General features: G+C 34.1%; 1 protein-coding gene across 1 annotated transcript in view; it reads left to right on the forward strand.

Annotated features, from left to right (window-relative positions):
- The first annotated feature begins 790 nt into the window (after positions 1-790).
- The window catches only part of LOC139491025 (peroxisomal acyl-coenzyme A oxidase 1-like), a 28,702-nt gene continuing 3,730 nt past the window's right edge, over positions 791-25,762 (forward strand). The window contains exons 1-12 of the mRNA XM_071278281.1: positions 791-1,028; positions 3,668-3,830; positions 8,470-8,630; positions 9,508-9,615; positions 11,310-11,429; positions 11,964-12,079; positions 13,964-14,133; positions 17,037-17,199; positions 20,115-20,305; positions 22,480-22,632; positions 24,436-24,541; positions 25,135-25,281. Of these exons, the coding sequence (XP_071134382.1) occupies positions 905-1,028; positions 3,668-3,830; positions 8,470-8,630; positions 9,508-9,615; positions 11,310-11,429; positions 11,964-12,079; positions 13,964-14,133; positions 17,037-17,199; positions 20,115-20,305; positions 22,480-22,632; positions 24,436-24,541; positions 25,135-25,281 (1,722 nt within the window). The 5' untranslated portion in view covers positions 791-904. The remainder of the gene's footprint in view (positions 1,029-3,667; positions 3,831-8,469; positions 8,631-9,507; positions 9,616-11,309; positions 11,430-11,963; positions 12,080-13,963; positions 14,134-17,036; positions 17,200-20,114; positions 20,306-22,479; positions 22,633-24,435; positions 24,542-25,134; positions 25,282-25,762) is intronic.

Consider the following 25,762-nt stretch of genomic DNA (forward strand, 5'->3'; position numbering starts at 1 on the left):
ATTTAGGTGCAATGATATTTTGTGTAAAGTACAAATGTACGTAGTATTTGAAGCGCAAATGTCCCATCGTTTTACAGGTAAAAAAGCGCAAACGTCCTGTGCCCAAATTTTCATTACTATCAATACAAATCAGTTTTAGTTTATGTCTAATTCTACGTCCTCAGTGTTCCCAGGTCTAGGTCATGCTACTTTCAATTAAGAAGCTATTTTCGATTTTAAGTTTTCTGCTTAATTCAGTTTGATAGGAACTGAGTTTGAAAGTAAAATCAACAGTGTCGGACATCATCCTTTTTCTTCGCTTATAAATAAAGTCCGGACGAAGCATCACGTCAGAGATATTTTTTATTTGATTTTTCTCTAGTATCGGTGTATTGTGGTCGTTGCTGTGTTTCGTCGTTAAAGATAGTTTGTTTTTCAGGAATACTGTTGTTGATAGATTGTGGAATATGTATATTCAAGTTTTTTTTTTGCTTGGGTTTTTTTCTGCTCTTTGGTCGGATTGTTTTCTCTTTGAAACATTCTCAATTTTATTCTCGATTTTATTCATTACATTTAACAACTTCAACAAACATTACTTATAATACATAGTTTCGATTAAAATGGTATAACTGTGTCTAGTCCTTTTAAAAAAATTAGAACGAGCGAATATACACTTTAAATATCAAACTATGGATGCATTGATAGGGAGAAAGAATATGTCACTATCGACATTTTTTATTTTCAACTTTTATCTTTATTGGATTGTGTGAATTTGACAGTTGAAAATGTAGAACGTTCAATCATTTTATGTCATTTGTTTAACTTCTATTTTTATCAGGCTATCTTATACATATAAATATAAACTTCGTCCTGCGAGTTCTACATTTTTACATGAGTTTGTGCTGCAGACGTTATAGACCTGAATATGTCACAAGTAAGCATCAACCCGGATTTAGCCAAGGAGAGACAGAAGGCAACATTTAATGTAGAAAATTTATCAGTTCTACTTCATGGAGGGCCAGCTAAGCTAAAAAGGAAGCGTTATATCGGTATGTAAATTTACTAAAAAAAAATGAGAAACTAAGTTCAAAATGTAGAACATTTACATGTATCTGGCTATATTAATCTGCATATAATTACTAGTATATGGTATTGACTAGGACAGAACGACAACAACTGATAAAATAGACTCATCCAAGCATTTGTCATTAATGTTTATACATGAGCAGCTTTATATTGTAACAGAATTGTGGCAGAATTTTAACCCCACCCCCAAACTATTTGATTTAAGTTTTTTTTTATCCTACATCGATCTTTTGATGTCGTCCCTAAGTGTTTATTTTACTCGATCGACAAAGTGAGATATTTCTTCTGGACCCATACTCTTAGCAGAAAAAATGACTATGCGAGATTTGATTCTGGACCTTTACATGCCGGTGGGGAAAATTACCCAGTGATAATTGCATTGCTGGTGAGAAAGAGACAAGACAGGCGTTATAACCGATGTAGAGACAGGCCTGGATCACAGGCGTTATAACCGATGTAGAGACAGGCCTGGATCACAGGCGTTATAACCGATGTAGAGACAGGCCTGGATCACAGGCGTTATAACCGGTGTAAAGACAGGCCTGGATCATAGGCGTTATAACCGATCATAGAGACAAGCCTGGATCACAGGCGTTATAACCGATGTAGAGACAGACCTGGATCACAGGCGTTATAACCGATGTAGAGACAGGTCTGGATCACAGGCGTTATAACCGATGTAGAGACAGGCCTGGATCACAGGCGTTATAACCGATGTAGAGACAGGCCTGGATCACAGGCGTTATAACCGATGTAGAGACAGGCCTGGATCACAGGCGTTATAACCGATGTAGAGACAGGCCTGGATCACAGGCGTTATAACCGATGTAGAGACAGGCCTGGATCACAGGCGTTATAACCGATGTAGAGACAGGCCTGGATCACAGGCGTTATAACCGATGTAGAGACAGGCCTGGATCACAGGCGTTATAACCGATGTAGAGACAGGCCTGGATCACAGGCGTTATAACCGATGTAGAGACAGGCCTGGATCACAGGCGTTATAACCGATGTAGAGACAGGCCTGGATCACAGGCGTTATAACTGATGTAGAGACAGGCCTGGATCACAGGCGTTATAAGCGATGTAAAGACAGGCCTGGATCACAGGCGTTATAACCGATCATAGAGACAGGCCTGGATCACAGGCGTTATAACCGATGTAGAGACAGGCCTGGATCACAGGCGTTATAACCGATGTAGAGACAGGCCTGGATCACAGGCGTTATAACCGATGTAGAGACAGGCCTGGGTCACAGGCGTTATAACCGATGTAGAGACAGGCCTGGATCACAGGCGTTATAACCGATGTAGAGACAGGCCTGGATCACAGGTGTTATAACCGATGTAGAGACAGGCCTGGATCACAGGCGTTATAACCGATGTAGAGACAGGCCTGGATCACAGGCGTTATAACCGATGTAGAGACAGGCCAGGATCACAGGCGTTATAACTGATGTAGAAACAGGCCTGGATCACAGGCGTTATAACCGATGTAGAGACAGGTCTGGATCACAGGCGTTATAACCGATGTAGAGACAGGCCTGGATCACAGACGTTATAACCGATGTAGAGACAGGCCTGGATCACAGGCGTTATAACCGATGTAGAGACAGGCCTGGATCACAGGCGTTATAACCGATGTAGAGACAGGCCTGGATCACAGGCGTTATAACCGATGTAGAGACAGGCCTGGATCACAGGCGTTATAACCGATGTAGAGACAGGCCTGGATCACGGGCGTTATAACCGATGTAGAGACAGGCCTGTATCACAGGCGTTATAACCGATGTAAAGACAGGCCTGGATCATAGGCGTTATAACCGATCATAGAGACAGGCCTGGATCAAAGGCGTTATAACCGATGTAGAGACAGGCCTGGATCACAGGCGTTATAACCGATGTAGAGACAGGCCTGGACCACAGGCGTTATAACCGATGTAGAGACAGGCCTGGATCACAGACGTTATAACCGATGTAGAGACAGGCCTGGATCACAGACGTTATAACCGATGTAGAGACAGGCCTGGATCACAGGCGTTTGAGTATATGCTATAGAATCTTTTTTAAAATTGTTTTGTTGTGATTAAAATATTCAATTTTCTATTTTTATAATACATATCGTTCACCAATGTGCATGTTTCACCTAGTTTCGAGTGATTTAAACAAATGTTTCTTAGTATGGATAGTGGTGATAGATATATGTAGTATAAATATAGAAAATAAACTATTTTAATCAAGACAAAAAAAATAAAAAAAGAATATACTAGTATGTATCATATACCCAAGCGCCTGTACATGAAATTGGAAATTATTATATGCTCAGAGATTAACGCCATTATACCAGAAAGCTTTCATACTTGGTAAACTTGATTTTGTCATCATGTGTTTTTGACAATTATACAATATTTAACTATTTCTGATTGATTTCTATTGTTTACGGTAACACAACTACAAGGCACATTTCGGAACGACCCATAAACTCATGTCAGATAACTTTGAAGCTTCCATATTAAAATACTATGATAATCCCCACGTAACCTATCTTTCAATTTTTGAAATGAAACCTACATTGCTTACTTTTTCTTATTTTTTTTTTGTAGAAAACATTGTACGTGAAGATCCGTTTTATAGACAGCTTAAACCTTGGTCGTATTGTAGTGTAGAGGAACAGTATGAAACCGCCTTAACAAAACACATGCATGTTAAAAAACAGATTGAAAAGCATGGACTAACAGACAGAAATGATTTGATGATATATAAACAGTAAGATATTTTCTCATTTTCTTTTTCTTTATAAGTCGTTCTGTGTACTGTTCCATTTTCAGGAATAATTGCACGACGTTGAATTTTTACACGGATGTGATACACAGAGAGAAAATCCCACACCCGGAGGTGGTCGTCAGCTTGCCCCTAAATGAAATTGAGTACTTGTTCAGTGAAAACGGACGTCACACTAACTCAAAAACATATAAATGAGCTAAATAAAAAAAAAAAAAAAAAAACATACAAGAATAGCAAAAACGCGGCGGGGTTAAACATGTTTTATGAGATTTCAACCCTCTGATATCCGATGTCAGAATAGATAACAAAATTAACTGAGTAAAATGACAATGATATATAAATTAACGTAATCTTGCTAATAATATATAAGTAGTAAGTATAAGGTTAAAAACTGCGGAAGCCGATAAGGACCATTCAAAAAAAAAATTTTATGTCGTTATTACGACATAGCATGTCGTAATTTCGACATAACATGTCGTTATAACGACATCGCTATGTCGTAATTTCGACATATCATGTCGTAATAACGACATCACTATGTCGTTAAAACGACATAGCTATGTCGTAATAACGACATCGCTATATATAAAAGAATATGTATTGTGATTGCCAAGAGACTAAATGACACAGAAATTAACAACTATAGGTCATCAGGGCCATTCAAAACAAAAAATTATGTCGTAATTACGACATAGCATGTCGTAATTTCGACATAACATGTCGTTATTACGACATCGCTATGTCGTAATTTCGACATAACATGTCGTTATAACGACATCGCTATATATAAAAGAATATGTACAGAGGCGGATTTGGGGGGGGGGGGGGGCATGGGGCCCGGAAATCACTGACGCGTGACTGGAGCGGGCCCCCTCTTGGGTCAGTCAGTGGGCCCCACTTATGAAAATTTCTAGATCCGCCACTGATGTATTATGATAAGAGACTAAATGACACAGAAATTAACAACTATAGGTCATCATAATGCCCCCAATAATTAGAAAAGACCCACATAGTCAGCTATAAAAGAGGGAGGAAAGATATCAGAGGGAGAGCCCCCGAAATGCTGTGTGGCAGACAGTGTTATTAATTAATTATAAGCTCCCTTGGTAAAACTCCAAATTTCATATTTAATGTATTTCATTGTTAAATAATTTACATGAAGCTTACTAAGTACATATTTGTTAATTGCATAGACTTTGCTATTTGAATTCATTGGTTAAAGATATTTATTTATATTGTAAAGTTTAATATTTGCATCGTCGCAAAATCTTTGGTTACCTTCTTTGAATAGATTCAGTGAGAAACTTATATATTTTATAGATCCAATGTAATTATACCGACCGTGTATGTTAGGTCTAACATTAATGCCTACCAAGGCAAGGCAAGTCATCCATCTCCCTACAAATAAGTGCAAACTTCAAGGCTTTTTGTGTAAAGGTTGAATTGAAGTATTGATTGCTCTATTTCTATTTTCAAACGTTGGGCACGATGATCCTACAACGCATTTAAAACAAAATCTTCGAAATTTCATCCGCAAAATAAAATAAAAATAAAAATGTTAGAAAACACGAAACAATATTGTAACAAATTCAGTATATGTTTTAAATTATGTTTTTACAGCTCTTGATCATATACTAAGTAATATCTAGTTTATTTGAGGATTAAAATAAGAAAACTATGTGAAAAAAAACGGATGTCCAACGTTACATTTATGAAAAACTGTTTTAACTCTTATGTATATAGTGATCCTATTTCTTATTATCTGATCTTCTTGATTCTTGGCAGGAACAACGACATGTGTTGGTTCTCTGTGCCGTTAAAGCCGTTATTTTGCCAAATTTCATTTGACTCGGTGGCTGCATATTAAGCTGGAATAAGAAAAATGTCCTACGACGTTTTTCATTAACTCAACGACTGAAAGTGAATTTTATAAGTAGATATAGCAGAAAATGAATAAAAAGAGTAAGACAATAATAATATCTAACAAAAGTACAAATATTTGCCTCATGTGAGTTCCAAATATTGCTGATTCAATAAAATCTTCTCTACACAGTCGTTTTTCAAACGGTAGCCATTTTGTCCAAGTTGATATTTCATTTTTCAAAGCAGTTAACGCGTATTTTTTATAATTGATAAAAACAAAAGTTAGATACACGAAGAGTAAAAAATGCCAAGGTTCTTTTCTTATTACCTACATATTTGGGTCTTAAAGGAATAAAATGCTTCCACACATTACAAAACGGTAGCCAATTTGTCCAAACGTCTGAAAACGTCTAAAATCCTAAAGACGTTAATTTCCGACGTTACATGTGCTAAAGTTTCAATTAAATGTTCATGATAATTAAAACAAATCGTGTTATGAAATTTGGAAAAAGAGGTTGATGATTGCTGCCGAAAAAAAAGAATAGTGCATGTTGCTATAGACACCGCCCGGGGACATAGGTTCGACACAGGTTAAATTTTGCAATTTTTATTAATCGTTTATAGCTTTTAACGATTTATTTAAAAGAATTGGGAAATGGGGAAAACATCCCATTACATGAACTTCGTCCAACTTTTGCAAAGACAAATTGGAGACACCAAGACAGTCCTCTAAATGTAAAATGCGAATTGAAATTTATGTTACGGAAGTACTCCGAAATAGATCATTTAAAGTCGTCACTTCAGTAAGGTCCAATCACCAATATTAAAAGACTTAATACCAGTTCACGGAATGTTTTACTTCGCGATTTGTCCTGCTATTCATGTTATAACGGTCGTGATGAAAATAATTCCTGTACTAGCGAAGCCGGAACTTTTCGTCAATATAAACTTGTGCATGAAATGGAGGTAATTGAAAGACGAATCACAAACAGCAACAAAAACCGTTTCATCGAATTAATAAAAACCCTGGATTATATTTGCCGTTTTCGCAGACGATCCAGGAGTAGATTACTATATTTTAGAATGTATATCAGAAGTTAAACGTTATAGATGACTTGGAATAATTCTCAAGCCAAGGTTTAAGTAATTGAAGGGGTGTATTTCGACAACTTATGTGCCAGGGAAAATACAATTCTATTCAAATTTAACCAAGGGTAAAAATGTTCGATTTACTTGCAGAGTGTCAGATATATTTGTATTGGTTGAATTAAGATATAGAAATTTTACAATGACAGATGATTTGCACCTTGAAAGTTAAACATCCTATGATAAAACAAAAATATGGAAAACCGTATACATGTACTTCCGTCCGATTTTCCCTTCCTACATTACTTACGACAGAACTGCATTTTTAGTTGAAATAACTTAAAGGGTAAACATTATTAAATCGATTTCCACAACTCGAGGTAATTTTTGATAAAATGACGTCGTGTTGTAGGAATGTCGTGCCCAACGTCTGAAAGTAGAAATAGAGCTATCAATACTTCAATTCACCCTTATTACAAGAAGCCATGTAGTTAGCGCTTATATATAGGGAGATGGAATGTTTGGCATGCAATGTCAGTCCTCATACATTTCCACGTCTTATTTGTTTATTTCAAACTTGTCTGGCTGTACAGCCCTTGCACGGCAGGTAACATATAATATTTAGACGGGATTTTAAAAATACATAAGTTTCTCACTGAAGGTATCCAAAGAAGGTAACCAATGATTTTGCGACGATGCAAATATTAAACTTTACAATATAAATAAAAAATCTTTAACAAATAAATTCAAATAGCAAAAGCTATGCAAGTAACAAATATATACGTATTAAGCTTCATGTAAATTATTTAACAATGAAATACATTAAATATGAAATTTGGAGTTTTACCAAGGGAGTTTATAATTAATTAATAACACTGTCTGCCACACAGCATTTCGGGGACTCTCCCTTTGGTATCTTTCCTCCCTCTTTTATAGCTGACTAATCGGGGGCTTTTCTAATTATTGGGGGCATTATGATGACCTATAGTTGTTAAGTTCTGTGTCATTTAGTCTCTTGGCAATCATAATACATATTCTTTTATATATAGCGATGTCGTTTTAACGACATAGTGATGTCGAAATTACGACATGATATGTCGAAATTACGACATAGCGATGTCGTTATAACGACATTTTATGTCGAAATTACGACATAGCGATGTCGTAATAACGACATGTTATGTCGAAATAACGACATGCTATGTCGTAATTACGACATAAAATATTTTTTTTGAATGGCCCTTATCGGCTTCCGTAAAAAACTGTAACTTTTTATTGAGGAAAACCTTTCGTGAACTGAAATTAGATCATTTTATTTTGTCCTGATACTATGGACACTAATTATGTTGTAAAACTTTTTATGTCAAAATTACACGATAAGCATGTCGTTAGAGATGAGACTTTAATATAGCGTTGAATTGAATTGAAATAGCAATGGATGTTTGTTATGACGATTTTCTTGCTCGTGACCAAATGTTTAGAGAACACATGCATACAACTGAAAAGAACAAAAGGCTAAGTTTGGCTGGGGGAGTTAAAGCCTATGTTTGAGATAATTGTGATTACACGGAGCACAGGGGTTAGCATTTCACTAGGTGTAGTCTAAAAAAAACTCTCAATCATGTTACAGACGAAAAACCATACTTAGGGTTAACTTATTATATATTTACAGGAGCGCTTTTCCAAACGAGACAGATCCAATAGGCATCAATACTGGAATGTTTATCCCCACTTTAGAACAACAAGGAACAGAAGAACAAAAAGCTAAATGGTTATCCTTAGCCTATCAGGAAAAAATAATTGGAACATATGCTCAAACTGAATTAGGACATGGTCAGTTGAATATTTTTGAGGGAAACTATACAGTTGTGCTATGATCAAGGACTGATTTTAACTTGTTGCACATATGAACCAAATTAATGTTTCAGACACATTATCAACGTTTTTATTTCCACATGCGTATTGTTTTCCAATTTTTTTTTATTGTAGCAAGTAGCCCTCATTGGTATCTTGATCTGAGCAAACGAGTTATCATGACAAGAAAATGTGTTTGAATCCATAATAATTACATTGCATGCATGTTTTATTTTGAAACGTTATTTTGATTGGCTAATAGCAATCGCTCGACATTCTGGAAATAAACCTTCATTTTAAAGTGAAATGTAACATTCATGAGGACACGAGCTCCTGCAACTAAAGTGCACAGGTATTTAAAAGAAACTCTTGACAGGAATCGTGTTTTCATGATCCTAACTGAAAAATGAATGCTTTTTGAAGTAATTTCATAGGGTTGTAAAAGGGTTAACCGTGCGTACTTTCTAGAATGAAGCGCTTTTGCGCTTCATACAAATGTACTTCAGACGACACTTTTACTCCGCAATGAAATTACAAAAAAGAATTCTTCTCTTAAATGAGTGCAATGCAAATAGTAGTGTGTCTTATATATAAAAGACAAAAATTCCACGAGACTAAATTTGTCCAGAGATTCATACAATTCTTATTCAAATTCCGAAATTCAAAATTTGAACGTGCGCACATTTTTAGAATGAAGCGCGCTTCATACAAAATGTACTTCGGTCAACGTTTTTACAACCAAATGAAGTTACAAAAAGAAGCTTTCAATTCTTAAATATATATACAGTAATTGTATGTAAAAGACAACTGAATGTACCTTTGCTATTGATGCTAGTTTTAATATTTTTATTGAAAGGTACGTTTTTGAGAGGACTGGAGACAACAGCGACATATGATCCAAAGACGAAAGAGTTCATACTCAATACTCCATCTTTGTCTGCAACTAAATTCTGGCCAGGCGGATGTAAGTAATGACCTTAACTGCAAAGAAGAAAGTGGGATCTAAAAGGATATAGTAAAATAGATGATAAAAAAACAACATACGAAGATGTTGTGTTCAATCAAATTTGAAAAACAATAATAATCACTTAGTGCTTTTAAACGTTCTTCTGTGTATTTTAGCTCACCTGGCCCGAAGGGCCAAGTGAGCTTTTCCCATCACTTTGCGTCCGTCGTCCGTCGTCCGTCGTCCGTGGTCGTCCGTCGTCGTTAACTTTTACAAAAATCTTCTCCTCTGAAACTGCTCGTCCAAATTAAACCAAACTTGGCCACAATCATCATTGGGGTATCTAGTTTAAAAAATGTGTCTGGTGACCCGGCCAACCAACCAAGAAGGCCTCCATGGCTAAAAATAGAACATAAGGGTAAAATGCAGTTTTTGGCTTATAACTCACAAAACCAAAGCATTTAGAGCAAATCTGACATGTGGTAAAATTGTTTATCAGGTCTAGATTTATCTGCCCTGAAATTTCCAGATGAATCGGACAAGCTGTTGTTGGGTTGCTACCCTAGAATTAGTCATTTTAAGGAAATTTTGCAGTTTTTGGTTATTATCTTGAATATTATAATAGATAGAGATAAACTGTAAACAGCAATAACGTTCAGCAAAGTTAGATCTACAAATAAGTCAACATGACCAAAATTGTTAGTTTACTCCTTATAGTCATTTTTTTAACAATTTTCATAAATTTTTGTAAATTTTTAGAATATATTTTCCACTGTAATTACTGGGCCAAGTTCATTATAGATAAAGAAATGTAGCAAGAAGAATGTCCAGTAAAGTAATATCTACAAACACATCATGATCACTAAAACACAATTTTGTCATGAATTTATCTGTGTCCATTGTTTAATATGCACATAGACCAAGGTGAGCGACACAGGCTCTTGAGAGCCTCCAGTTTTGTTATTCTACTGATACATGAAGATAAAAACAAGACAAAGGGTTAACCCCCCAAATGTAATTTAGCAAAGTCACTTAGGTTCTATGACGTATCCATCCATCTTATGTCGGGAAGCTCGTTAGTGGTTGAATTTATTTATACCTAAATGTGGTTTTTGGAGGAATTTGGTAGTCTGCGATGAGTTTATCTAAAATCGATTAACAAGTTTTTAACACTCGGAGCGCAATAAGAGACATACTATTGTCTATTGTAAAAGAATGCATGTTGATTAAATTAATATGTAGTTCATAAAATTATAGAATTAAGAATCGAAATGGGGAATGTGTCAAAGAGACAACAACCCGACCAAAGAGAAGAAAACAACCAAAGGCCACCAGCGGGTCTTCAATACAGCGGGAAAGTCCTGCACCCGGAGGCGTGCTACAGCTGACCCCTAAACATAAATATGTGCTACTTCAGTGATAATGGACGTCATACTAAACTCCGAAATATATAAATGAACTAAAATTAAAAATCATTTAAGACTAACAAAGGCAGGAAGGCCCCCGACTTTGCTGTCTCATTGGTGTGTATCCCACAAATTCTTTTTACCCATGGAAATGCCACATTTAGTATATATACATGTTTTCTTGAAAATACTTTTATGTTGAACACTTATCGATTAAGTCCTATCGCATATTTCGAAACCTAAAAGTACATACAACAAAATGCGTTAATAACTTGATAACCATGACTAGTTTTTTTCTTCTGACAGTAGGAAGAACAGCAAACCATTGTGTGGTGGTTGCCCAGTTATACACACAAGGGAAATGTCATGGCATCCATATATTCATGCTACAGTTGAGGAGTTTAGAAGACCACAGCCTGCTGCCTGGTAAAGAAATGCTTATCTACAGTTTATAAGAAAAATGGCTTTGATATGCATAAAAATGTTTTAAAAACACGAATCAAAGTATGGACCTAACCGATATGATACATACCGTACCTTTTACGCCGGACATCGTTACATTAAAGCATACATGAGTATACTTTTTTTGTATTTACAACATTTAAAACAAAAATATTCCCGGTTTCCATTTTCAATATCATAATGGTATATGGGCTTGCTCTAGTTTGGATTGTTCTTTAGAACTCGGTTATCAATATGAACCGTTATGAAATATCAGCTATGCTGCTAGAATTGTAAAAATTTAATCCCTTAAGAGTAAAACAAATCTCAAATTATTTTGTTCGTACAAAGGACGAGTGTGGCAAATCATCAAATTAATTACCACAATGGCTTAGAAAACTTTAAAGTCATCATCGCGAACCTCACCATAAACTGGAGGTAGATTTTCAACACGTAAAAGGCCTTTTTACTATATAATATAACACATCTGACAAACATATAATTCAAATACTATTGTAGGAATTGAAAACGGTGTGATAGGTAACAAGTTTGGATTTGGAACTAACGACAATGGATATCTAAAACTTAACAGTGTCAGGATTCCACGGGAAAATATGATGATGCGATACTCTAAAGTGAGTACTATATTGTATAATACCAAACTAAAGTACTAAATAATATACCACCAAAATAACCTCGCGCTGTAGAGAATAATTATAATGTGTAATCTTCGGTTCCTACAGTTTCAACCCAAATACTTCACATTCGAGATCTGGCATTTTTTTTTAAAAGATTTTCAATATCGTGCAACTTAATCAACAGTTGCAATTAATTTAGTGATGGTTTGATAAAGCGCGGAGGTTTGGCTAGACACAAAACCAGTTCTAACCCACCATATTAAAAAAAAAGAGTTCGGTACCAAGTAAAGTCCGGTACCAAGTAAGCAGTTGTTATCTAATAGTTCGTTTCTATGAACGTTGCATTGTTGTTTGTTTTTTGTTGCACTTCTGTGTTCTTTTATTTTGTTGTTTTTCTCTTATAGTTAATGTGTTTCCCTCGATTTAAGTTTTTTCTCAATCGATTTAAGACTTTTGAACAGCGGTATAATACTGCTGCCTTTATTTATTTAATATCTCTTAGTTTGCCTTAGAGAGCAACCATTTGAATGTGATAAAATTTGTGGAAATCTGTTATCACATTTAAATTGTTGCTGTCTGACGCAGGTGATCCACCATTTATAAATACATACTTTTGAATAGTTATAATTTCCTGTTACAAAAATTTAAATTTTTCGAAAAAATAAGGATTTCTTATCCCAGGAATAGATTACCTTAGCCGTATTGGGCACAACCTTTTCGGAATGTTGGGTCCTCAATGCTCTTCAAATTTGTACTTGTTTGGCTCTGTAACCTTTTTGATCTGAGCGCCACTGATGAGTCTTATGTAGACGAAACGCGCATCTGGCGTATCTATACTATTAAACGAGAAGACCTCATTTTTGGTGTCGCTTCTCTTCTTTCCACAATAAATTAATCAACACGACTCTGTGTCCTATATATACAGTGCATAGTCGCATTTGTCATCCATTCATATGATTATTCAGATTGAGTTATTTTTGGAGAAAAACGAGAAAAAAGGCATCCGGATATTGTCCCGTCATTGGACGAAATATTAAGTCAGATTATACTTCCGGTTTGCGTTTTTCTGTATACTTTGAACAAAGAAATAGTACGAATAAAGTGTATTTTAATTCTGTTCAGAGTTTATCAAATGAGGAGGGTCTGTATACTATGTCAATTGACCACCATAGATCGATTACTAAACTAAGAATTGAAAGTAAATACGCTTTATTTATATAGTAATATACAGATAAGCGCTTAAATTATTCATGTGAACTTTTGATACCTTTTCTGAAATTCTCCATTCATTAAATATTTTACAAAATTCATTGATTACAAAAATAAAGATGTGGTATGATTGCCATGTTGAGACAACTCTCCACAAGAGACCAAAGTGACACAGAAATTTACGACTATAGGTCACCGTACGGCCTTCAACAACGAGCAAAGCCCATACCGCATACTCAGCTTTAAAAGGCCCCGAAATGACGATGTAAAAATATTCAAACGAGAAAACTAGCAGCCTTATTTATGTACAAAAAAGGAACGAAAAACAAATATGTAACACACAAACAAACGACAACCACTGAACTACAGGCTCCTTACTTAAATGTTCATAACATATTAAATGTATGTTCATATTGAAATTGATAGAAAACCAAAAATTGGGAATTTTGGAAATGAAGGAGGAGGTATAAAACTTCTAACAACACTTTACATACTTTTAACTCCGCTCTGAATGCCCGCGATTTCGCGGGTGTGTTCTAGTTAAATTATAATCCTGGTACCTTTCATAACTATGTTATATAACGAATTATGATATATGAATATAAAGACCATACTAAATAAGTTAAGTACTAAGACTTATTTAGAAATACACATACTGTTGTCTTTCATCAGGTCTTAGAGGATGGTACTTATATTAAACCTGAAAATACTAAAGTGACATATGGGGTTATGGTACTTGTCAGATCATTCATTGTTAGAGGTGCCGCTTTACATCTGGCTGAGGCTTGTACTATAGCTATTCGCTACAGTGCTGTCAGAAGACAATCTGAATTAACACCGGGGTAAGTATATTTTATTTAGATTTACAGAAAAAAATATTTCTGATTAAAAAAATACTGACAACTCGACTAAACAACAGAAAACAGTCAAAGGCTACCAATGGGCAATCAAAAAGTAAATTCAATAAAGATACTGAACTCCTGGGGAAATCCAAAACGGAGAGTCCTTAATCGCATAGCAAAATCAAAAGCTCAAACACATCAAACGAATAACAACTGTCATATTCCTGACTTGGTACAGGCATTTTCTTATGTAGAAAATGGTGGGTTAAACCTGGTTTGAGTAGTTAAACCTCTCATGTGTATGGAAGTCACATCAAATTCTATTATATTCACATCGAGGTGTGAACAAAACAAACGGGTATAATAGGTAAAAATGTCAAAAATAGGGGTATAACAGTCAACATTGTGTTATACTATAAAAACAATTACCGAATATGTAACAAAGTAGCACAAAAAGGCATATAGACAAAGACTTAAGCAAAAATTAAAGACAAGAATACGAAAATTATGGTAAAAAACAAAACACAAATACAAAGTCACGTCAAATGCATATCACCAAAATCAGACTAAACAGTAAAAGTAATATACATAAAAGAATACTATAACACGTTTTAAATATGATAAACAATGTCAGTACCCATAATCTACTCTCAAGACCATCGTGTATTATTTGTGAAATTTATCCGGAATATTTATCAACAATGTCTTAGTTGATTCCAATGAACTTTGTAAGAAAAAGGACGAGATTTTCTTTGACATACCCCTGGTTCATAATCTTTCTGCTCTGACACTGGTGACGTTTTACACTGGGCGAAAAGTCCTCTCGCGGAGGCGGGCTTCAGCTGGACCCTTTCGTTCAATGGACGTCACACCAAACTCCAAAGCATATAAATGAAATAAATTGCTGTTTTAAAGTCCGTTACTTCAAGTTGTGGACCATACATAACAACATTCGAGAGAGCTCGTTGATTCAGGGAAATTCTTGTTAATAAAATTGAGAATGGAAATGGGGAATGTGTCAAAGAGACAACAACCCGACCAAATAAAAAACAACAGCAGAGGGTCACATATTGATGTGATTGTGTCATACATATGAAAGATTTAACTAGCTATAGAATCGGGTTAACTCCGCCATTTTCTACATTCGGAAATGCATTTATCAAGTCAGGAATATGACAGTTGACTAGTTTCCAATTCGTTCGTTGCGTTGGAGCTTAGGATTTTGCTTTTTGATAAAGAACTTTTCGTTTGGAATTTTCCTTGGAGTTCGGTATTTTTGTTTTTTGTTTTTGATATTCCTGAAATTAATTTTGATTGATGATCTCAATAAGAATTTAGTAGTTCTTTGATCAATATTTATCTGCTGTTGTGTATGGGGTAACATTATTTATTATTAAAGACACTATTGTTTAAAGCAGTAAATACATTTCTACACAGAGTAGGTTGATTGACAGATGATGATTTAATGGGATTGTTGACTGTCCGATATGATGTCAGACATATTTATCAAACCATTCCGCAATGTAACACTTTATTTGACTTATAATAGAACACAGAGAATATAATATCTTACCTCCTATACATTTCTAGGAATGTGATTGGTTAAAAGCGACCTCGTGGAGACCGTGTATATTTGATATTAGGTTAGTAGGGAGGCGGGGCTTATCTCATACACGGTTAGTAGTGGAGTTAGTCCCTTTACATTCCATATAATGTAGTATGGAGGCGGGGCTTATTCCATACACGGTTAGTAGTGGTTTTACGTCCCTTTATAAAAACAAAACGGTACTGAGAAAAAAATCGTAAAGGTTTCAACAGACGAAGAAATTGATGATTAAGATTGAAATAAATTCATATAACACATTTAAACCTCACAAGTTATTATTGTTGGTATCTGTTTTTGTAGGATCTATGGAAGTAGTTTCTTAACGCTAACAATATTGAGGACTTGCTCATTTTGATAAGTCTAAATTTCACACGTAATGATAGTCGGTAAGATAAATTCGTTACATAGTGTGCTAGTGACCCAATACGCTATATATGGGGTCAGTAAATTCCATATGGGGATTCGAACTTCGCTCTCACCCCATATGGAATTTACTGACCCCATATATACCGTATTAGGTCACTAGCACACATGTAACTTATACTATGCTATTCTTATAACACCCGGAAGTTGTAATTTGTAACTTTTTATTTTCACAATTTTGGATAGGTATTTCTTGTTTTTATATAAATTAGACCGTTTTTGATTTCCTGTTTGGATTGTTTTAATCTATTTGTTGTTAACTTTTTAAACATTGGGACTTGGATGGAGAGTGTGGTTACCCAGGAGATTCTAGGCATTTAAAAATAATTCTTATACATTTTCACAGATTGTTTAGTTCAGACGGGTTGCTACTATTCATTAGTTCTTGAAATTTTAAAATATTTGGTCTGTTTACAAAATGATGCTTTAGTAGCAATTGTCTATTTTCGTCTATTGCCGAGCATTATAAATTATAATGGAACTCGTCGCTAATATCACCGGAACTGCACAAAGTACAAGAACGATTTAATCTCTGAATGTTTTGTCATCTACCAATTTCGATAGGAATTTTTGTGTTCAAAGTTCTAAATCTACAAAAAGAAGCAAATTGTTTTGTCATCTAAAACATCAAAGTAGGTTTCGAAATGTCAGCACATGTACATGGAGTATTTTCCTTCCAGTGGATATGATATTCTAGAGCTTGTGTTTATGATTTGATTGATAACGGCTTGCAGCTTACAATGAAACTATGGAGAAAATCTCTCTAAAGTTGTACGAAATTAATCATGATTGCAGACAACATTCTGCAAATCAAAATTATTCAGATTTTTTAAAGGTGAAACTATGGATTTTAAAGTATTGACTTTAATTTCAGGGGTATAGAACCACAGATTTTAGATTACCAGACACAGCAGTACAGGTTGTTTCCCTTATTGTCTACAGCGTATGCTTTTCATTTTGCCTCGACTAACATGACAGAAACATACGAAAGGATTAGCAAACAAATAGAGGCTGGACGCCTTGACCAACTACCACAGGTATCTATTTAGAATCTAAATATCTTCAGGAACATATGTTATCCTTCAGTAAGATTGCGTAAACCCCTGAGGGTTTACGCAGTATATATTGGACGATATATGTAGTCTTTCGGAACACCGGATGTTATTCGGAATACATCTGTCCTTTCTATTGCCACCTTTCATATACATGCGCAATAGCTTATCAATTGACCTGTTGAATAAGCATTAGCATCATGAGTTGCTATAGAGATGCAAAATTTATCATGACACAAGCTATGTTAATGAGCATTGGAATACTTCCTTGCACGCAATTGCAAGCTGCTAATATTTACCTTACATATATCCGTAATAATTATTTTAATTAGAGTCAAACGTTGAAACCTGGTTACCAGCTGTGTTAATTCATGAGATAAGATTTCATGTGAAAAAGCAATGACATAACAAATTAAATGTGCCGCTTTAATAACGATTGATAACCTTAAAATTAATCATGCATGCAATTTTAGCAGACTTAACAGGATCGACGTTAAGATATCAAATGTTTTTTTTTATAGACACCGAGTGATGATAGATGTAGACAGAGATGACCAATAATAATTTCTATCATATATGGTCAGGGAACAGATTATCTAACTATATGTTCCTATTGTAATTTTAAAGGCTCTTCAAAATGTTCGTAAAAATAAAAGTAAATAATTATTATTTCTTGAAGACGATCAGATGATGAATTTTCGGTTTTAATATATATTAAGTACGACAATGTAAAATAGTGCAAGGGGATTTTGAGCCATCTCACTGATCAGTGTAGGCTACACAGTACCCCCAAATGAACAGTATAAAACTATCCAGCAAGAGAGAAAAAGATGGGTCAATATAGAAAAATTAACAAGGCAACTTCAGTTCAATTTCAATATATACATGTATTAATATATAGATTATTCTAATGAATAAGTCAAATGTCAGAGGGAATATCTTTTTAAATATGGCAGGAAAAACAATTAGACAACTCTCCATGAAGTGTTAGACACAGTGTAGTCAAAGTTAGCAGTTACATGTATACTATACATGTAACTGCTAACTTCAAAACAGAAACAAAAAGCAAATATGAACTGCACCAAAAAAAGACAACCACCAAACAACATGCTTCTTACTTGGAACATTCAGAAAATATCTTCAAAGCGAGTTAAAATTTTTAATAAGTTTTTGTTTTTAACAAAAGCGTTTTGCCATCTTAAACTTTTAAGAGCAGAAAGCACACAACTTAAAATTGCCAATGCTTACTACCCTTAGCATCACAAAAATCTTGCAGAGCAGGTGTAAAGATATTAATAATGATCAATATCAAGCCATTGTTCAAATAACCATGAACATATCAAATTTTATAAAATAAAAAAAACCACCACAGCTATTTACAGGTTCACGTACTGCATTTCTTGAACACAAGTAATCATCAATTAATTACATTTCTTCACATTTGTAATTGAACTTTAGCCTAAAAAAATAACTCTTATAAAAAACCGGCACCTTAAAATGGAACATCCAGTGGTTGACTCAGCATATTGTCTTTCGGGAGAGAGAAGAAACAAATATTCCTTGGTCGTGGGCAATGATTCCTTAATGCGGGGATCACACGTTGCCGAATATTGCTCTCGTTTGAGATCAGACAGCAATAAGACACGAAAAGTGAAAAAGTCGGATTACTATCCTCAATTATCTGGAATGTCCTATCATTGTCTGAACGCAGTCCTTTAAATTCGTAACAGATAGGCTACGGGTCGGGAATGGTCTTGATAGTTCGGCGAAGCACCCCGACATTTAGGTGCGTCCCGTAACATTCGGGGAAACTCAGCCGACTTTGTCTAGCCGGATGACAAGCGTAACTATGTCGTGGCAGATTCTGCTGTATCGGATAAAAATTCTAACATTGTTCTGTGTTTTCTGGAAGGTGTCCTGTGGAACGGGAATGATCTGGAGATTTCAAACCGTCTTTGCCGAAATCGTTCCGGAACAGTCCTGTTATTAATACGAAATTCGCCAATGATACCCACCTCAGAGTCCCGACAATTACAGAATACAATATGACTGAGACCAGACAAAGACGTTTGCAATGAGATAGAGAGGATCGTGATAGAATTCCGTTCCGACAGTACCTGATCATCCGAGTATTTCGACAGTTTTCGAACGGATAACTTCTGTCAGCGTCGGTTCACTGTCTGATCTCTGTCAGATTACATTCGGTAGAATCGGGATGCAGTTGTAGTGACCAATTCGGTCGAATTTTACTTTGCGAAAGATACAAATCGGATTAGAAGCGGATTGAGAACGGGATTATCGTGAAAAAATTCTCTTGGAAACGGTTGAATATCGACGCTTCCTGAACAATATCTGATTGTTGTCGTGATTAATTAATTAAAGTTTGAATTTCCTTCCACGATTCACAGGATCTTGATCAGACTTTTGACAAATTTTAATTGGGAATGGTCCTGTAAAGGACGGCAGTAAAAATCGTGAATGTGTGATCACAGCTTTAGCGAAAATATATCAACCCACATTGAATTGTAATTTCATTAAGTAAACAATCAATGCCAGTTTTTAATTCTTATACCACAATAATTATATAAAACAATTATCTAATATTTAATACCAAACAAGCATTTGGGTTTACGATTGCATTTCTTTTTTTAAAGAAAGCAACTTGTTTTCTTTGTTATTTCTTTCGCTCCCTTTTTCCCTATGAGTTAAACTCAGTGTTAATAGTTTTAAAAGGCCTACTACTTACTTAAACTTTTCGTTGTTGCTGTCGTTGAACATTTATGATCTTCAAAATGGATCATTTATGACTTCAGAATGGATCATTTATGACTTCAGAATGGATCATTTCAAACTTTATAGACGAACTTAAAAAGAAACCCCCGATACTTTTTTATTTACAGTTACATGCATTAGCAGCAGGACTTAAAGCTTTTACAACGTATGCAGGATCTGCAGGAATAGAAGTATGCCGAATATGTTGTGGTGGCCACGGATACTCACATGCTAGCGGACTTCCAAAAATCTATGTTTGCGCAGTGCCCGGTTGCACATATGAAGGGGAGAATACAGTTATGATGTTACAGGTAGCAAGGTAAAGTTTTAAGGAATGTAGTTATTTATTCAAATGCAGATTTTCAGATTGAATTTATTTTATTTAATTTAATATGCAACAAGAAGACTAATGAATACGTTGAATATGAATCAATAGTATCAAGTACATATTGTGTATTATTATACACTCTCTAAGAATGTATTTTGATAATTAGTTTGCTCTTTTATGACAAGGATTAAAAAAATATGTCAGGGAAAATCTCCCAATTCCTTATTGTGAAAGAGGAGGTGTAATAAACAAATGCCAGTACAGCTGTTGTTAATATGGCACCGAGCAGCTGACAATTTACAGTATCTAAATGCAAAAGATCGTACAACATGTTTATCATAAAATTGCAGTGTTCTCCTGAACCTAAAAACAATAGAAGTTTTTATTTATGTTTTGGAGATTAACGAGTTGACTTTGCGGAATTTTGCTTCAAGACAGGCATGATTTGGTACGGCAAATTTCAAAGTTCCAAGTTATATTTAAGGAATTACTAAGAAAATAAGTTTCATAATCCCTCGGGCAAATTTACCTTAGATGACTTAGACTGGATTTGTAGCAAACTAAGCTTGTTTATGATCATAAGATAGTATCAAGAAGTAAATTTTGTAAAAATAAAATTTCATTTGTTCCGTATTTTACTTATAAATGGACTTAATTTTTTTGCCAGGAAACATAACATTCACTCTTTGGTTAAAGTTTTTGAAATTTTAATAACTTTCTTAAACTATACTGGATTTGTACCAAACTTGGACAAAAGCTTGTTTATGATCAGAAGCTAGTATCTAGAAGGACATTTTGTATATGTTTATCTTTATTTTACTTATAAATGGACTTTTTTTCCAGTTAACATTACATACAGTATGTAGTTAACGTTTTTAAAACGTTTATTATATTCATAAACTATCCTGGATTTTTATCAAACTTGGACAGAAGCTTCTTACACTCAAAAGATAGTATCAAGAGGAATATTTTTATTGATTTATTTCCTCATTTTTGTTGAGTCTGCGATTAACGGCAAAAGTAGGCGAGACACTGGGTTCCACGGAACCCTTACGAATTTTTAAGTTCTTTTTTGACATAAAATTAATAAAGTCTATAAGAATTTTAAACACCAAGGCTTTCAAATGTTTATATATATGTGCGTTTATGATAAATGAATGTAAATCTAGGAATGGACTTTTGATGTACGAAATTTATAAAGTTTACTTTCAATTTCTATTTATAAACATTTCGTCAGCATCCTCAAATGATGATAATATATTCAGAGTTTTGCGTATCCTTGCCTGATTTCTTTGATAAGCTATTACATACAATTGTATTAATAAAATCTCTTCGAAAGTTACAACAAAATTTGCTTACCTTCCGGTCCTCATGAGATCGACCCGGTTTTGATAAGTATAACAAAGAAGATGTGGTATGATAGTCAATGAAACAACTCTCCACAAGAGACCAAAAGACACTGAAATCAACAACTATATGTCACCGTACGGCCTTTAACACAGCCCATACCGCAAATTCGGGGTTTTGATGAGGTTGTTTTTGCTCTGTCTTAATTTGTGTTATAAAATGAGCGTCTTGAATATATACAAAATTGCAATCCTGGTATCTATGATGAGTTCATTTCCACTCGTTTGATGCGTTCGAGCTTTTTATTTTGCAATTTGATAAGGGACTTTTCAATTTTAATTTTTCGTGGAGTTTGGTATTTTTGGTATTAACAATATCCACAATATTCACTGTAACAGCAAAGGACCTGACTCTGGCCCGATGATCACCTCTTTTGTACTTGTGTTGACATGAAATGTCATAGATAAATTCATTTTTTTTTTAAGTTTCTGTTTGTAAAATGTGAAGTTATTGAAATATTAAATAAGGGTTTTCCTTCCCCACAATTAGGTTTTTCTAACCCCTTGTTTAACTTGTTTGAATTTTTACTTTTTAATTCTTTTGAACTTTGTATTTGATTTTCACCATCCAACTATTTTGATTCTAGTGTAACTGATGAGCGTCTTGCGTGCCACATTATACGCCTGTTATATTTGATGAGTTTTTGTAACAACTGAGCTAAAGAAGTACTTCCTTCTCTCAGATAGTAGAGTAGTGGTTAACTGTGTAAAGGATCACTTGCAGTTATATTCATGAAAGCAAATGCCATTATGTTGCAGGTATCTGATGAAGTGCCACAGAACCAAACAACAGGGGAAATCCCTCTCTGGATTTGTCAGTTATATTGGCGAGCCTATGGAAAAGAACTCACGTATGGACGACGAAGTTTCATTTACTTGCATAGTCAAAGCTTATAAACACAGAGCAGCAAGGTAAAAAATATAAATCAAACATTTTAATTATATAGTTATTTAAATTCAGACATGAAACATCAGAGGTTACTTTCTAAAATGGTTTATCATTTATGGCAAGCCGTTCTCGTCAAAACTATGTTTAAACCATTTTTCGAAAAATTTACACACTGAGAATTAAAACAAAGACTTTTGAGATTTAAAAACTTCAAAACACACACTGAGAATTAAAAATTACACACTGAGATTTCAAAAAAGACGCACTGAGATTACAAAAAGGAAAAACACACACTGAGAATTGAAAATTACACACTATTGAAAATTGCACACTGAGAATTGAACATTACACACTGAGAATTGAAAATTACACACTGAGAATTGAAAATTACACACTGAGATTTCAAAAAGACAGATTGAGAATAAATAAACTGAAAACCCACACTGAGAATTTGAAATTACAAACTGAGAATTTAGAATTACACACTGAGATTTGTGCGCATTTTTTATGCGCACATATCTAATTAGCTTACTTAATCGGAATCTATTACAAGCTTAAAACAACTAGGGGACAGAACTCGTTAGTCCTTCGATTTGTTTCCAAATTATTTATAAAAAACTTTAGAAATACAAGAACAAGAAAAATACCCACTTACTCTTATTACAAAAAATAACCAAATGGTGAAAAACTTTATTAAGATTATAAGAAAACATTGGAACAATCTGCAAAACTGAAAAACAAAGAATGCAGTGAAAATTTTACTCACGTGTCTATTATAGCATATAAACGTAACAAAAATATAAAAGATTACCTTGAGAAATCAAGGTAACAGTTGGGAGACTTTAGAAAAGGGACCCATGCTCAAACGGTTTTAAGTTTTAAAAAATCCCGATATACTGGTAGTAATGATCTGAATTATAGGCAACAAACTTATGAATATGAGCGATGTTAAGTCTTGAAATTTATTACGAATGTTGGTTGAAGGAATCGCATTTCATTATAATGACAAGAGTTCTTGAGATCAAGATATTAATCTGTTGAATTATTCATCTCATGAATATTCATTAGTAATTTGCATATTAATCTCAGTGTGTATTTTTGAAATCTCAGTGTGTAATTAACAATTCTCAGTGTGTGTTTTTCAATTCATTTCATCTCAGTGTGTCTTTTTAAAATATCAGTGTGTAATTTTGAATTCTCAGTGTGTGTTTTTTATTTTTTTTAAATCTCAGTGTGTAATTTCGATTTCTCAGTGTGTTATTTTAGGTTTTTAAATCTCAGTGTATTTTTTTTTCGAAAAAAGGGTTTAAACATATTTTTGACGAGAACGGCTTGCCATAATCATTCATGTTCAGCAAAGCAAAATTGAGTTTTTAATCTAAGAAAAAATTGTCCAGGGGAAACGCGTTTTAGTATGACTAAGGATATACCAAATACTGGATGCTTATATGTATCACATGACATCAAATAAAACAATTCTTTCCCGTATATACATATGCATTTTAGAACCCTGACTGGCTCATCTTATCCGAGATTTAAAAAAAAAACATATTAGGTTAAAATCGGTGGATTCGAATAAAATACATGATCATACATTACGTTGACATAATCATAAATATTTAATACTATAATTTGTTCAACAACATATTTGTTAAGATGATAATAGTTGGATTTATATTTCAACAAGCCACAGAATCACATAAATATAGATAGATGTTGAAGGTTTCAGATATTTTAGATATTCGACCGGTAATGTAAAAATCTTTTCATGATAATTATAGGAACAATAAAAATAGGAACATATTTTGATACTCTTTCTTTTGCAGATTAATTGAGGAGGCTGCCAAACAAATGCAATCGTTTATACAGTCCGGTAGTCCTGCACACGAAGCCTGGAACAAAAGTTCGGTACAACTCTTTTTGGCGGCAAATGTAAGATATTTTTGGTGTAAATGTTTTGAATAAATATACTCTGCTATAAACATCGTTAAAATACTGTCGCCTTGACTCAAATGGTTAAGAGATATATCTCCCTATACACAAACATTAGTAAGACACATGCACTCGTTATCTCCCTATATACAAACCCTAATACGACAAGTCAACTTATTATCATTAGTAGTACTGCATGGCTTATTCTAAAATATTGCAGTTTGTGAAAATCTGGTGAATAAGTTATTCTTTACACTAAAAAATAGAATATAAGTAATTAATAAGACATAAGCATTTGAATAAATCTCATAAGTGATACTTATCAATTTTTTTTCTCCATAGAAGATCAAGATAATTCATAACCATTTTCATCAAATTATTTAATTTTTAATTTTACGATATAACATATTATTCATTCTTTAAATTCGATTACACAATTTTTATTCAACAGGTCATTTAATTGCTCAATGGTTGTTCAATGTATATATGAAAGATCCAATATTAGTATCTAATTGATACATTTTCATGTGTGCTCTATTTTATAGCTCAACATGTCAACAAATATATTTATGACGCATTAAATTGGTTTTCAGGCTCACTGTCACTTGTTTTGTGTCCAGAACTTTATAGATAGCATTCGAAACTGTAAAGTAGATAGTAATACATCAAAAGTCTTGAATGAAGTTTGTCAGTTATATGGTGTACATGGTATCCTAGAAAATTTAGGCGAATTTATGCAGGTACAATTAAACCATTATATTATAAATAAGATATTTGGTATTGATGGTATATAACTGTAAGGAATATCAGATTAATATATCCTTATCCTCTAAAATAACCAAGAAAATATTCTACATAGTAACTTATAATGGACCAGATACATTTCTTTTTCCTATACATAATATAATGATCTGTATCAAAACAAGATGAATATATTCTCTGCTTTGTTCTTTAATCTGAAGCAAACAGTTTGAGAGTAAATTGACATGATTCTTTGACAATATTTTTTTTCTTGGGGATCATTTTGTTCTTTATCTCAAAAAGACAAACTGAATTAGTTTTTGTTATGACATAACAGAAAGCGATTTGTCATCACATTTTCCCTGCCAATGAAGAACACGACAGGAACAGATTGACTTTCAGGAGCTCAGAAGTTCACATCCATTTTGTGTGGTGTTCATCTTGCTTCGTATTTAATTGTCTGTATAGTGGTATTTTGAT

This window comes from Mytilus edulis, chromosome 10, assembly GCF_963676685.1.
Source record: "Mytilus edulis chromosome 10, xbMytEdul2.2, whole genome shotgun sequence".
Classification (NCBI taxonomy): Eukaryota; Metazoa; Mollusca; class Bivalvia; order Mytilida; family Mytilidae; genus Mytilus; species Mytilus edulis.